The 14,462-nt window shown below is 41.1% G+C and overlaps 1 protein-coding gene across 1 annotated transcript in view; it reads left to right on the top strand.

The window, feature by feature from the left end:
• Positions 1-241: 241 nt before the first annotated feature.
• Positions 242-14,462, top strand: part of USP6NL (USP6 N-terminal like) — a 113,987-nt gene continuing 99,766 nt past the window's right edge. Inside the window, exons 1-2 of the mRNA XM_059471976.1 lie at positions 242-340; positions 5,430-5,519. Of these exons, the coding sequence (XP_059327959.1) occupies positions 5,516-5,519 (4 nt within the window). The 5' untranslated portion in view covers positions 242-340; positions 5,430-5,515. The remainder of the gene's footprint in view (positions 341-5,429; positions 5,520-14,462) is intronic.

The raw sequence follows: 14,462 nt of genomic DNA, 5'->3' as shown, positions 1-14,462 counted from the left end.
AACTGGACAGAGGACAATGGGTGTCCATACTGGGAGCCTTGGCAGCTGATGCAGCACAGCCAAGGAGTTTCTGAGGGCAGCCTGTCTGTTTTGTGCTTTTCCCACCTTCTCCCCACAGCAGCTCCCGGCCCCGGGCAGGCGCCTCGTCCCAGCCCAAGATGGCGGCGGCGGCGGGTCAGCCCTGTGGGAGGGGCGGGGGCGGGGAGGGTTTCCATAGCGGCGGTGTCACATCGGGGCACTTCCTGGTCGGAGGCTGCCGGTCCCGGGGCAGCGAGCAGGGACGCGCCGCTGGGGAAGGCGGCGGAGGGAGGCCCCGGGAAGAGGAGGAAGCCGAGCAAAGGTAGGGACAAGCCGCGACTTTACTCCGGCCATTGTGCGGCCCCGGGATGGCCGGCTGGACCCGTCCATTGCGGGGGTGCTGGGTGGGGGGGGAAGCCGCGTGTGTGTGTGGAGGTGCCGCGCCGGACCCTCCATTGAGGCGGGCGGGTTCCTCCCGGCTGAGGGGAGGCGGGCGCTACCATCCTCCCCCGGGGGGGGGCGCACCCCCCGCGAGGCCGGAGAGGTGGAAGTGGCGGGAGCCGGCTCCTGCAGGGTACTGGGGTGCTGGGACTGTTCCATTCCCAGCGGAGGGGTGTTTGTGTGTGTTTTTGGAGGCTCTTTCTGCTGGGAGGGGGCGGCGCGTGGGGGGCTGCGGGACGCGGCGGAGCCGGGAGTGCTGGGGGAGCCCGGGGGAAGCCCTGTGGAGATGCCCCTGGTCCCGTTGTGAGGTTGGAGTGAGGTGTGGCGGCGTTGGGGGCCGCAGGCAGAGCGGGGCTGGGGGCTGTGCCTGTGGGTGTGTGCTTGAGGGAGGCACGGCTGTAGGTCCGTCCGACACTTGGGGCCTCCTTGAGCCTCCCCTCTTCTGGCCATGTGGGAGGCGACAGTGCCGCCCTAGTCTGGAGTAGGGAGGATTTCGATGGCTGAACCCTTTAATGTGATTTTCTGGCACCGCTGCTCTCTCTGTACCTGCTCCCTCCTCCGCTTGTTGTAATACTTCAGGTATGCGGTGGGAAGTGCCAGGCTGGCAGCGGTGGGCTGGGACAGAGGGCGTCCCCCACGCTGTGCTCAGCCCTGGGTCTCCATGGCCCTCTCCCAGCCCTTGGTCTCCGCTGGGACTGCCTGCAAAGAGCCAATTATTTATCAGGTGTTTCAGGTTCTTTCTGTGGCGTGCATGGCTGCCTGTAGAAAACCACCGAAGGCACTGAGCTGCCAGCTGAACCAGAGTCAAGTGGTGACTGAAAAGTCACTGTCTCCAAACTCCTCTACCAGTTGTTCACCCGCATATGCTGGAGAATAACTTTCTTTGTGCCGTTTGCTGCTTGGAGGAGGCAGCTGCACTGAAAACTGCCTGTGAGGGAAGCTGCTTTTCAGTCTCACTGAATTACACTGGAGTGAAAACAAATCCGCATCTGCCCTGTTCACAACGATTGCATCCTGTGGAGGACCATTTCAGTTAGGATAATTATATCGAATACTTGTTTTCTATGGTTTTTTAGCTTGCTGCGCGCCCTGCAATCTAGAGCTGCTGTGTGACAGTCGAAACTCCAGCTCTGCCAGGCGTGTGTGTACCAAACACAGCGGCCAATCAGCAGTGCCTGAAACTAAAGGCGATTTGCCTCAACGCTTTGTAGTGTAAATATTCCTGCTATGAACAAAGGAGGGTGTGTCGTTGGGCTTGTTTCATTTGTGCTTCCATGTGCTTCCTCATCTGTGGCCACTCAGTGATTCTGTGTCGGTTCTGAAACAGTAGCAATTGCACTTTGTTGTGAGTTGTGCATTTGTGCTGTCTCGGGCATTTGACTGAGCTGCGGTGCTTAGAGGCTTGGTGCTATATTAGGCATTTTTGTTCTGTTCTTTTTAATAACTGTGCTCTGAAGTGACTTAGTTTTACTCCTTTTTAACTTTTGTTGTTTCTGATTATAACTTTAAAGTTAGTTCAGCTGAGATGCAGTGTAAAATAAGTATTTAGTAGAACTGCCTTTTAACCAGCTGTTCCTCTGCCCTCTGATTACACAGCACAGAAACCACCAATTTCAGACTTAGTGTTTTGCCAGCCAGCTATCTGTGCAACTCCAAAACATAGTGCTTCTGAAATCTGTCTGTTTTCTGTGAGGGGCCATAATGTTTGGTTTAAAGAAGACAGTAAATGACACTAAAACACTGATTTGTGCAAGGCAGGCTCTCTTTGGGCTGTTTTGTCTTGGTGTGTTTAAGCAGGGCAGTTGCATGCTGCTCCTGTGATTACTGGTTCTTGGGAACTGGGGGAATAAATTCTTAATGTTAACTCCTTAGTATCTAACTTAAACACATCCTGCAGCAACACACACAGGCTAGACCTGAATCTTTAATTGCCATCTCAAAGGAAAATCTCTGGGTAGAATCATACTGCACGGAAGTACAATATGCTGTAATTTGCTGGCAATCTGGCTCCTGCTAATTATCCTGAAACAGAGTATTGGGTAAAAAAGAGACCTGGCGCCAGCTATGGAAACAGGTAATTGAATGTACTGTGAGTGTGAGTGAATTTGAAGTTGCAAAGAGCTTTGCTCATTGCAGGTAAAATTCCTGTCAAATCTCAGTGCCAGCAGTGTCACAGCCACTGCTGTCATTCTCCCAGGAGTGAGAGAGTAGAAGTGTGTCACTGAGGAAACATGAGGTGGAATACAGGGGTTAGCTCTTGAGGAAAAGACAAAGATCAAGGGTATGTGTGGGTGGGTTGGTGGTTTGGTTTTTTATTTTTTACTTTTATCATAGCCTTGTTGATTGCAAGGGAAAGCAGAGAGAGTGTCAGGCACTGTTCTGAATTAAATGTTTTCACAAGATGGTGTCTTCCAGAAAGACACTGAGCAAGTAAGTCTTTGTTTTGTACTAGTTGGTAGTATTTCTGTACAGGAGAGAACTCTACAGGCATTGAAATAAATCAGATTTGATGAGAAAGCAAAGTGAAAACAGTTCAGTTTCTAAATTTCTAACATACATCCCTAGGTAAAGGTGTTGCTATTGCAATGCAATAGAGAACAAAGCAAAGTGAAAGCAGTTTAGTTTCTAATGTACATCCCTAGGTGAAGGTGTTGCTGTTGCAATGCAATAGAGAACAGGGACTGTCTGCTATTTGGTGGTGTTGACTTTCAACACTGCTTGCTATTGCTGTACTCAAAATTACAGATGAAAGACAAAATTTTCCTTTTTAAAAAAAGTTATTTACAAGGGCAATTATATAAATCACACATAGCATTATTTCAGAGAACAACAGCTGAATTTCCCAGAAGTCTGCATTGTATGCTAAACAGATGCTAGCAATGCTAAACAGAATATTTAGGCACTGGAGGCAGCAGAGGAGCAGCAGTTGAGGCTGGAGTTGGAGGTCAGGTCGCTCTGGTGCACTGGAGCCTTCACTTTTCACACATTCAGGTGGAGCAGAGCCTCTGTGCCATCCCCACCTCATTTCCTCAGCCTTACGTGACAAGGTTTTTATGAAACATGAGGGTGCATAATTAAGCTATTATTAGCCTTGAGTGGTTTTCAGAGCTGCTGTTTTGTTTTTTCCTAATGAACAGCCTTTTCCTGTACGTACACACAATAAAATGTCATGTAACACCATGGCTCAGAGGCAGAGTATTGTTTGTGTTTACAAAACTAGGGTGAGATAATGCCTTTGGAAAATCAGGTTGTATGGGAGACTCTGGTCTTCCAGTTGATTATGGATAAGATTCAAGAAGGTTTTGGGCCCCAAGCTGGTGTGAAACTGGTCAGAAGTGCTTTGGACCTGGTTTGAGGGATGTCTGATCCATTTGATGTTCTTAACATTACAGGTGTTATTGGCCCAGTAAATAATTCAATGTCCTGGGAGTTATATTTGCTAATTTTGACATGAGTAATCAAGAGGGAGCTGACAAGTTCTAATGAGATGTTTGAACAGACACTTCACTTCTGATTGGGCTGTGTGTGCTTAAATATTTAATTTAGGAGACATTCATGGAAAGCTGACAGGGCCTGCAGTCCAAACTGTTCCTCACTGATGTAGCAGCTCATGGCTTTGTGCTCATCTCTGCTTGTTTAGAATGTTGGTGTGTGGATTTTTTCAGTTGCCTTCTTTCCCCTCTGAGTCTCTTCCCTGTGTTACTTTTTCAGTGCAAAAAAGTTGGTTGTAATTTTCAATCTGCAGCTTTACCAAAGGCTTCCTTTTGGCAGCTGGATTTCTTTTTTTCGTGGTGTGTGTGGCTTTGATGTTATTTTATTTTTAAAATTGTTTTAGCAGTTGATAAAGGAACCTCCTTGTGATGTCCTGTGGTAGTTCCTGTACTGCTTTGTTATGTGCTGTAGATCTGTAAATGTTATGTGAAGTCATAATTTAGGAAAAGTTCAATCTCTTCTTGTGTCTTCTTGCATTTTACTTTGCTTTTTTTTGAGCATGAAGAGATCAGGAGAGTTCAGACTTGAAGTCTGAGTCAGCACAAGATATCTGGCTGGATTAGCACAGGTGGTGAGGTTCAGCAGGTTCTGATTTGTTTTGAAAAGAGGAAATATATCCCATAAGATTTCTTAATTTACAGATAGCCTGCATTTGTGCAGGTATTAGGAGAAAGCTCTGTACAGCTTAGTGGATATGTTGGATTTCTTCTTTTCACCTCAGCTGTGAGTGAAGTTTCTTTCATTTAACTGTTGAATCAGACTTGGATAAACTTGCTTTTAGCAGCAGGAGGGAGATTATATAATAAATTTTTCAAAATGTACTTGCTGTGCTGTCATTGTTGGAGATTAAATCCTCTATATTTGGCTTCAGGGAGGGCCAGGCTTGTTGTTAGTGAATCCATATCTGCCCTACTTGGGTGTCTTTTTTTGAAATCAGTGAGGGATTGCTGGAACTGTAGGTTTATGGTTGCTAGGAATGGTAGCTCATTCAGGTTTTGTTTCTGAGAAGGAAATGTTTGATTTGAGTGCCAAATGTGCTTGTTTAGTAATCTTAATTGCATTTCTTCTGTTTTAAAAAGTGGAATTTTTTTGCATTGTGTTGCCAGCTGAGGTTGCTGAAGCAAAATACCACTTAGGAATTTTCAGTTACTATATCTATGTTGTAGTCTTGTACTTTTAACTTTTTAACTCTCCCAAGAGATAACAAACATTGTATTTTATAGCACTTTTTTTTTTAGTACATACACAAGTTGATAATGTGATTGTTAGAGGAGGGTGCACATTTTGAGTTGATAAACAGCCAAATACATCCATAAGCACTAAAGCTCCCCAGTCATAACAAACACATCTCTGTTTTCCTTTTTTATTTAACAAAGAGGATGAAAAGAGAGTAGGAAAGATAGTTTATATATAAACATACATTCTAGTGATTTGAAGTTGAAAAAATTATTTGTGTTTTTATTTTCCTCCCACTTCAGGACATGTATACCTCTGAGAAACCTTCTCCAACAAGATACCTTGCTTCAAGACCTGTCTTGGATTATATACAAAGAGGTTTCCAGTCATGAGTAAGTAGATTTTTATTTCAGGAAAAAAGCAAACCCTTAATTTGTAGTTTAGAAGAACTGTACTTCTGTAGTAGCTTTTGGGAGGTGGTTATTCCTTGAAAATATTCATACTGAGTTTTGTGTCTTCAGTCCTGTAAAAATAACCAAATAAACCTGAGAGTTGGCAGATGCCATTTTTAATCTGCGAATTTTTGATCAATGTGTGCTCTGTAAGACTTCTCTGTAGTCTGGTCTCACTTTCAAGGAGCTGAGTTCTGTAACAAGATAATGTTTGTTTTATTCAGTATAAATAAAACATGCAACTCTGAGAGGAAAATGCCTTATAAGAATTCCAGAATTTGTGACTGCCTAGTAAATTAAAATAACTGGTAAAAATCCAACATAAAATCAATGGACTTCATTTTATAGGGAAAAAAATGAATATGTTACTCAAATTCCAGTATAGGAATTCTGGCATGTATTGGAATGATTTGAGCCACAGAAAACTGTGACTTAATGTCTGTTCTGATGGAAAAAACCAGATGAAAGGCACAGGAAGTTTTGCTTTAGGTCACATCTGATGGGTAAGATAAGCTCTTTTTAGTGAACTCTGAGTATATGAATGTCTCATAAGTTTTACAGATGTGAGAATTCCTCATGCAGCTTCTGTCAGCAATATTGCTTGGCCTTGTCTCATGTAGAAATAAGAATAAAACCTCATTTGCACAGGAACTGTATTTGTAAAGCAGCTCAGCTTCAGCACTGTACTGAACATGCTGAAGGCAAAGCATCTTGTTCATGGGATAATTATATCCTTTCTCAGTAAAATAAGACCTTTTGAGTTTCTGGGAGGAAATGAGTAAAGAAAATTGTTGGTTAAATTTCTTGTCAAACTAAATGAAAAATGATTGCTCTTGACATCTGGAAATAAAAAAGAATGATGAAGGAAATGCTTGCTAAATGCAGCAGAGAAAAAATTACACCAAAAAAAAAGGCTCAGAAGAGTTTGTGAACTACCTATAGTTCAGAAACTCTTCTGAGCTTTTTTTTGGTGTAATTTTTCATGCTGCTGTAGGTAGAACTATTTTAGTTTTTATACTGATTTATTTCTATTTTCTTTCATATTGCTATTCACACTTGTTTACTTTCTGATGTTTAATTTGCTGTATTGCATAGATGACAATTTTCCAGGCATCCTGATTTGTCAAACCCTGGATGTGAATATTTATTTCATGTTTTTCCTTGCCTTATGTGCAGTCTTACACATAACCAATAACTGACTCTCAGTTGCTGTGTTAATGTGACTCCCTGGGTGCTGCTGTGATGATTTTTATTTGAGTCCAGCACACACAGACAGTGCTAGAGCAGAACACCCTTGCTTTGGTCAGATTTTGAGCTGGTTCCAGGCTGGAGGGTTCAGCTGTTCATTAGGAAGAATGAATCCTTATTCAATGCAAGACAACATTTTGTACTTTTTGTGGTGGTCAGGAATGGTGTTCTTCAGTGCAGGGTGCCACATGCTTGTGGTGGGATGCTGTGATGGCTTCAAGGGCACAGCACAAAGTGCCACTCTTGAAAAATATGGTTTGGAGAAGGTTAGATGGTTTCTCTTTGGCTGATGTTGAATTTCTTAGCTTATGGTTTATTTGAGAGAAACTTGAACTCTAAGCACAGACCTTGGTTTTGTGCTCCTCTTTGCTAAATATCTCAGTCAGTAAGGTAAGCACCACAGCTTAGGGATTGCATTTATTTGTACAGTTCTCTGTGTGTGCTTATTCAGGAATCTGTGGGCACCCAGAATAGCCAGAGGTATTAAAAATGCTGAGAGTCTCTACTCTTCCTAAATTGTGCATCACCTAGTGGCATTCAAACAAAAAATCTATCTAAAATGAGGCAATCTCAGCCTTCAGAAGGGCACTAAAAACTCCAAAATGTTGTTATGTGCAGGCTACATGATTGAATCCTACTTATTTTCTTGTACTTGATGTACTTGATTCAATATATTATTTCCATTGATTTTTGTGAAGGGCTGTGCTAGATGCTAAGTCCTAAAACGATTAAATCCTTTTTCTAATATCTGTCCTAAATTTCTTCACAGGCAGATCATATCTGTTTGGGTTTTTTGCCAACTTTATTCACTAGATGAAGTAATTTTTACTATATAATATTTGTTGTTTACCATATAAAAGTTGTTACACAAAGCTTGTTATTTTATTTAAATGCATTGTAGAAGTAGATCTGGTAATATCCTGGTACTCATGAAACACACATATGCTTATTTTTAAGTTAATTTCTTTTTGAAAGTGAACGAGAGAATTACTTTTTAGAACTTTTTAAATAGTTACAATAGCCTGCTTTGGATCCTGTTTTTTGTTTGAATCTTTCCCTGTGTTGGGAAGAGCATTGGCAGAATTGCAGAGTTCACCATTGATAGTGATAGTTTGTTGTTGGACAATACAAAAAATCTGTTCAAACTGAAGCAGTCAGTGTTGAGGCTTTTATTTCTGTGGAACAGCTTTGTAAATGTCTGTTTCCATAAATAAGGGTAAGACAGGTTTGTATTTGAAATTGTGTTTTTCCATTGTATGCCTTAAAGGACACTGAGGTCAGATCCTTAAAGGGTTTGTAACAGTATCAGGTGTAGCTAGGTGAAGTTGATTATTGATTTGTTTTCTATTTAAAGATAACTTGTCAGAGAAATCCTGGTGGATGCAACCTACCTAGAGTGTCCCACCACAGAAAGAACTGATTTAATTTGCATTTTCTCCAGATATCTAGTGGCCAGAAAATGTGTAGCATCATGATAAATTCTTAATGTTATAAACTGTGCTCTTTATTTTTGGGGTTTTTCTTGTGCTTTTCTCCTTTGAGGAAGGGTCAGTACAATGCAATTACTTGAGCTGCTGCAGTGAAAATTAAGGTTAGTGCACACTACTGCAACAAGCTGCTGACATCTTCATTTTTTCCCCCTTGAATGTATAAGATGCAGTGCCAGCTTACAATACATAATATTTCTTTCCTGACTCTGTCTTTCTGCTTTTAGTTTTATTTCTGACACACTAAAAACTTAATGCTGCATTTGGGAAGGTCACCTGCTTCTTTGTGCTTCACTCTCATCAATTCAGGTTTCCTTCTGTTTGACTGGGGTTAGGAACACATTTTGTGTGAGGGAACACATTTGGAGAGCTGCTGTGCAGTGTAATCTCACATTCTGCAAGTGCTTGGTGTGGCTGCTAATGATGGGGCAGTTTTTGTCTCTCCAGTTCAAATCCAGCCCACAGAGGTGTGATTAAAGGCTGCTGCTGTTTGATGGTTGGTTACATACCCTGACCTCTCATTACAGCTCTGGCTTTCTAGGCTGTGTTCACAGAGGAACTTTGTGGTTTTGGGATTTCTGAAAACATGGATTTTGTTGCTTTTCTTCTGCGTTCTCATAGTGTACGTAAAGAAATAGTTTTGGCTGGCATTTCCCTGTTCATGAGCAGTGAAGTAGGGAATTCAAACAAATGTTAAGGTCAGCCAGATCAAGGTGCAGTGCTGTAGTGAGTCCCTCTAGGCCAGGCTGGATGGGGCTTGGAGCAGCCTGCTCAGGTGGGGAGTGTCCCTGTCCATGGCAGGGCACAGGAACTGGATCATCTTAGGGTCACTTCCAGCCCAAACCATTCTACACATGCTTATTCCTGTGCTTGCAGCTGAGAAAAGTGTTCTGGGCATCCCTGTCCTAAGGAAAGCCTGGGAATTAAGTCTGGCTCATTTTCCCCCCTCACCTCCAATCTCCCCTCCTGAATCTGTGGTGAACTGAGGACCAAGCCAAACTGTTCATAAACAAAATACTGGGAAATAAACTTTGTTTGTTTTACCCAAAGTGTAGGTGCCTGTGCATTTTATGTAGTGTGGGTAAAGTTGCAAATAATTTAAAAACTGAATGATTTGGTGGAAGAGGCTTTGTAGTCATCACTTATTTGCAATGAGCTGAGATTGAATAAAAGAAAGGAAAAAATTCTGATTCACTGAGCTGCATGCTGGGGAGGGAAAGCTTACAAATAAACTAAAATACTTTAGCAATATAATAATAATAAAGAATAGTTAAAGGATGTCAGATTATTATCTGACAGGTTTTTGTTTTAGTTCTGAACTATGAGCCCTGAAAGCTTAGTCATAAAATGCAAATTTGAAGCTACAGTTAGTGAAGTGTTTTCACCATTGTTGTGGTTTCACAGCACAGTTATCTTCTAATCTTCATAAAAACTGTGACTTGAGAAATAGAAGAGAAGCTATTGTGTGTCCTGGGTTATGTTTCCTAAAACTTGAAATAGTAATTCTCTATGAAAAACTGAAGCTGTGAATAATAAAGAATTGTTGGATACAGGGGACAGAGCCATAATGCAGATTTGCAAAAGGTGACTTTGAAGACTTGTGAAATGTTTGTAAAAATGTTTAAGAGTTAAATAATAGTAATTCTCTTGCAACTTAGCTATCTGAAAAAAAAAGGAAACTCACAAGACTCTTAAATAGTAAACTACTGTATGTTAGTGGCCCTCTAAAAATTGCTTCATTGATAAAATCAGTGTTTATTTAATTTTTCCTCTTATTTTATTGAAGCTGTCAAGGGAATTCACCTCTGTAACTGCAGTGACACATGAGAATTTGCACCAGTAGTACATACACTATGAACTTTTTTGTAGTGGGGTGTAGAAGCATGAAAAGGACATGTTGTTGTTTGGCTCTGCAATCTTGTAGTAGAATTGTTACTCTGTCTTGCTTCACTGTTGCTCTTCTGTGTTGTCTTCTAAATTTTTTTTTTTGGGTACTGCTACTTGCTGCTCTATCTCCTCCTTATAATGCAGCTGGTGCCTGGTGAGCAGCTGGGCTGGAGAGAATTTTCTGACTCACAATACAGATGCAGAGATCAGAATTAATGAGTTCCAGAAATCTGTGTGGTCTCACCCAGAAAGTTTTGATTGAAGTTTCACTAGAAAGGTTTGGGCTGCAGGAGCCAAGGCTGAACTCCAGTCTTAAAATTTCATGACCTCTTTAAAATGTTGCCCATGCCAGTAATGGATCAGTGTCCTTTTCCTGCCTGAATTGCTGCATTTTTCCTTGCTACAGGGGCTGACTGGAATTTTGGGGGGCTCCCTCAGCTCTTGCCCAGGTAGCTGCAGCCATGGGTGCTCTGCAGCCCTGCAGGGGTGGGGATCAGTGGTCTGTGGGTGAGACTCTGGTAAATGCTGCTTTTCCCTTGCTGGAATTGTAGTTTAAGATGTTGAGGAATGTGGTAATCTTGGGCTTCCTCTGTGCTAAGCAAGGAGAGGCATCTCCAGAGGGCTAATCAGATCTTGGGTGACCCAGTTTCTCACCACTACTGTAATTAAACTGCTCCTCTGCATACACAGGGTGCATGAGTAGCAAGAAAATAAAAACCCAAATACTTTGCACAAAACTGATGTATCACATGGGGGAAATGCAGGCATGTTAATATAAACTAACTTGTTGTTTTAATATTTGCATTTTATTATATTGGATTTTTATTTATTCCTTTGACCTAATGATGCAGCTTCTCAGACCTTGTGGATTTTTCTCATAGTACAGCTATTAATAAATCAGAACATAAAGGAAAGCTTTTTGAAATTTGTCTGTATTTAAACAGACTTAAAATTATTTTTAGAATTTGTTTTTATAATCCTTTCTTCATTTTTGGTCCCTTCATAATCCTTCCTTTATTTTTGGTCACATTTTAGGATATTTATGGCTGGTAAGTCATTGCTTCCCTTTTACTTAAAATTTATTTTTAGGTCAAAGAGGCAGATAAACAGTTTTTGGCTTTTATTCTGTCATGTATTTACTTGGACAAAGTAAGACTTCAATCTCCATAGTGTGAAATGAAGCTGCATCTTTGCAGGAGGTTGCAGTTACCAAAAATGTATTAATGACACCCAGAAGCTGTTTGCAGGTGTAGGTTCAAGTTCAGTAATGGCACATTTATAGGGCTTTGCTAACAAAGAAGTATTGTAAAATATTTACTGTTTAATTTGAATTAATCAATGTATAGTAAAGCTAAATTTATAAAGCCCTTTGCATACATTTCAGATACATTGACTGAACATTTTTTAAAAGGTGTTACATTTATTTTTAATTTATTTTTTCATAAAGGGAACTTCAAATCTATTTTCTTTCATTTGGGCTTTTTCCTGGCAGGTTGATGGGGCTTCTCTAAATAAATTAGTGCAACATGACACCTGCTATTAAAGAGATGTAATTTCTGTTTGTAAACCAAAATGTTGGCACTGGCAGGAAACTATTGTTGGTTTTGAGCTGACAGGAGAGCTGTGGCAGGAGAATTACCATCATTAATGATGTTGGAGTTCCAGTGTTTTCATATACACACAGAGTTCCCCAAATGTGTTCTTTTTAGGCACTTGCACTTCATTTATTCTGCCATGTTTGTACTGGAAATTAAGGTTGGATTGTTTACAAATTATTTACTTTATGATCCTCTAACTGTGTGTCTCTGAAACAACAAGGATGATAAAAAGATGGTCGTGATAGTAATTTATGTATATTTAAACATTCATTACATGTTTTATTTGTGATATATATTTTATGTAATTATTTTTTCTTTACAATGTAAAATTATATACCTACAGTAGAGATAGTAGAATTCTTCTATTGATGTGTTTATAAATAAAGGAGAATAATCTTTTAACATTTGTCTGCCTCTGTTTTGACTGATAGCCAGTTAGGAGTGCTGAATTACTATGACTGATTGGCATACACAGGAGTACATGCCTTTGGCATGATAATATTCTCCCATTACATAGTTTTTAATTTAAATCTTAGTCTTTGGGCCTCTCTGTGTGCCCCTTTATACAGAACACGGCACAATGGTGCCTTTATGGTGGGCCTTTGGTGCTCCTGCAGCAGAAGGAGTGAGCAGCACAAGAACACTGTGACCTTGTTCTCTGGAGTGAGGATCGAGTGTCTGCCACTGTGGAAGCAATTCATATTTCTGGGGTCCTATTCATCCTCTGATAACTTGAGCCTGGTGTTCAAGTGCATTCCAAAGGGGGAAGGATGCAGGAATTCCCGACTAAAATACAGCTGAAAAGCAACAGTTACACATGTAGATGTTTGGGTGGGCACTCCCTTCTCTGCCCTAGCACTGTGTAGTCACACCACAATGTTGCAGTTACTGCAGGGGCACTTTCAGAGGCTGCAGGTTTAAGCTCCCTAATGGTGGTGTTATTTCCTGTTGAATCAAAGAATTCCCAAAGCAGCTGAATGGGAGGAAGGATTAGGAATGGACTAAAGAAGAACTTTCCCAACAGAAGTGTTGAATGAGGTGCTCACGGGACTTTCCTTGCCTGTTGTGGGTCGTGTTGATTCTCACTTTCCATACAAATGACTGACTAAAATGCAGCACTGTGTAGGAAAAGTGAAGTACTGCTGCTCAGTGGTGTAGCTTTATCACAGCTATGAAAAATACTTGAGCTGCAGTCTCATTTTATGTTGTTATTCATGTTCATATTCATGAAACAAAGCACCTGATTTAAAAGATGTGTGGTTATTTTAAGCTAAATTGACTGTGTTTCAAGAAAAACTATTTTGACATACTTTACCCAGCTACTGATAGGAAATAACTTCTTTGATTTGTAACACTGTTGGAAAATATTTGGGGTTGTTGCCAGAAGTGGGGTTATGTAAGTAATGTCAGTGAGATTATTGGCTTCATATTTGTTTAAGATTTTTCCTTACTTAAACTATCCAGCCTGTTATCCTTGCAGTATTTACAAGGATTGCAGATGTTTGTGGTAACAAAGTGGCTGCACTTAAGTGGTAGGATTGATATCCTATCAATCAGCTGATTATAAGGCTTGGTTAAGCTCTCATTGCAAAGGACACTCTCCCCTATAATTAAGGTATTTTAATTTCTAAAGTTATATGGGAGACTGGCAAGATAAAAGGGGAATTTTTTCAGGGCTGTTGGTAAACCTGTTCCTATCCTGCTCACAATTTCTGAAGCAAGCACAAATCTGTGTAGAGCTCCCAAGTTCTTCTGGTTTGGGAAGCTGGTGTGATTTGTTGTTTTCTTTCTTCTCTTCCTTTTTTCCCTCAGTTTTAGTTTGTGTTACATAATGGTCTCCAGAAAGGAAGGCATACCAACACGCTGTAGAACCTCAGTGCTTTGGCCAGGGCAGTCATTAATGTAACAGATCACTAATGTATGAGGGCACTTTGTTTTAATAAAGCACTTTGGTTTGCCATAGGACAGGATTCTTGAATGCAGTCTTTCTGTTTTAGCCTTGAAAAGCTCTTTGAAAACCTGCCTGATTCTGTGGTGGAGTGCTGAAAGCCTTACTCAGAGCTCTTTTGAGCACCAGTCAGACCTGCCAGGATTTTCAGGGACATAGGGAAGTAAGTCTCTCACCAGAATGTTCTGTTGCATTCAATAGAAAGCTTTTTCCTTCTCTTTTTTTCTTTGTAGTAGAATTTTATACGGCATTATATGAGGAGTTTTATTTTGTGGTGTTACTGTATCTGAGTTGTACAAACAGTACCATGGCATAACCTTCATTTCCTGCTGTCCCCCACATTTGGCTTTGGAGGTGACACTTGTGGGCTGCAGCTCTGAGTTTCTGGAGTGATGCTGTGCCACAGCCATGCTTGTGGCCAGGCTGCTCTGCAGACCCTGCTTGCCTTGGGAGCTTCAGTGCAGTTACAGCTCATGGTATTTGATATCTGGCTGCAAAAACTAGACAAGCTTTTAGCTTCCTCTCTTGCCCAGTTGCATCAAATTACTGTAAGAATGTTTGAGGGATGTCATGGTCTTGAAGGACAGGAGAGAAGAAATTGTCTATTGCTGTAAAAAGATGAGGTACAAATTGAAAAGTGTCAATTTTGCTTTTTATTTCCTCCTCACTTCCTTCCCTGCTCCTCCCTTCCCTTTTCTATGTCAGAAGCAGTGAC

Source organism: Ammospiza nelsoni, chromosome 5 (genome assembly GCF_027579445.1).
Source record: "Ammospiza nelsoni isolate bAmmNel1 chromosome 5, bAmmNel1.pri, whole genome shotgun sequence".
NCBI classification, from domain to species: domain Eukaryota; kingdom Metazoa; phylum Chordata; class Aves; order Passeriformes; family Passerellidae; genus Ammospiza; species Ammospiza nelsoni.
The sequence above is the reverse complement of the archived record's forward strand: the minus strand, read 5'-3'. Positions and strand labels throughout refer to the sequence as shown.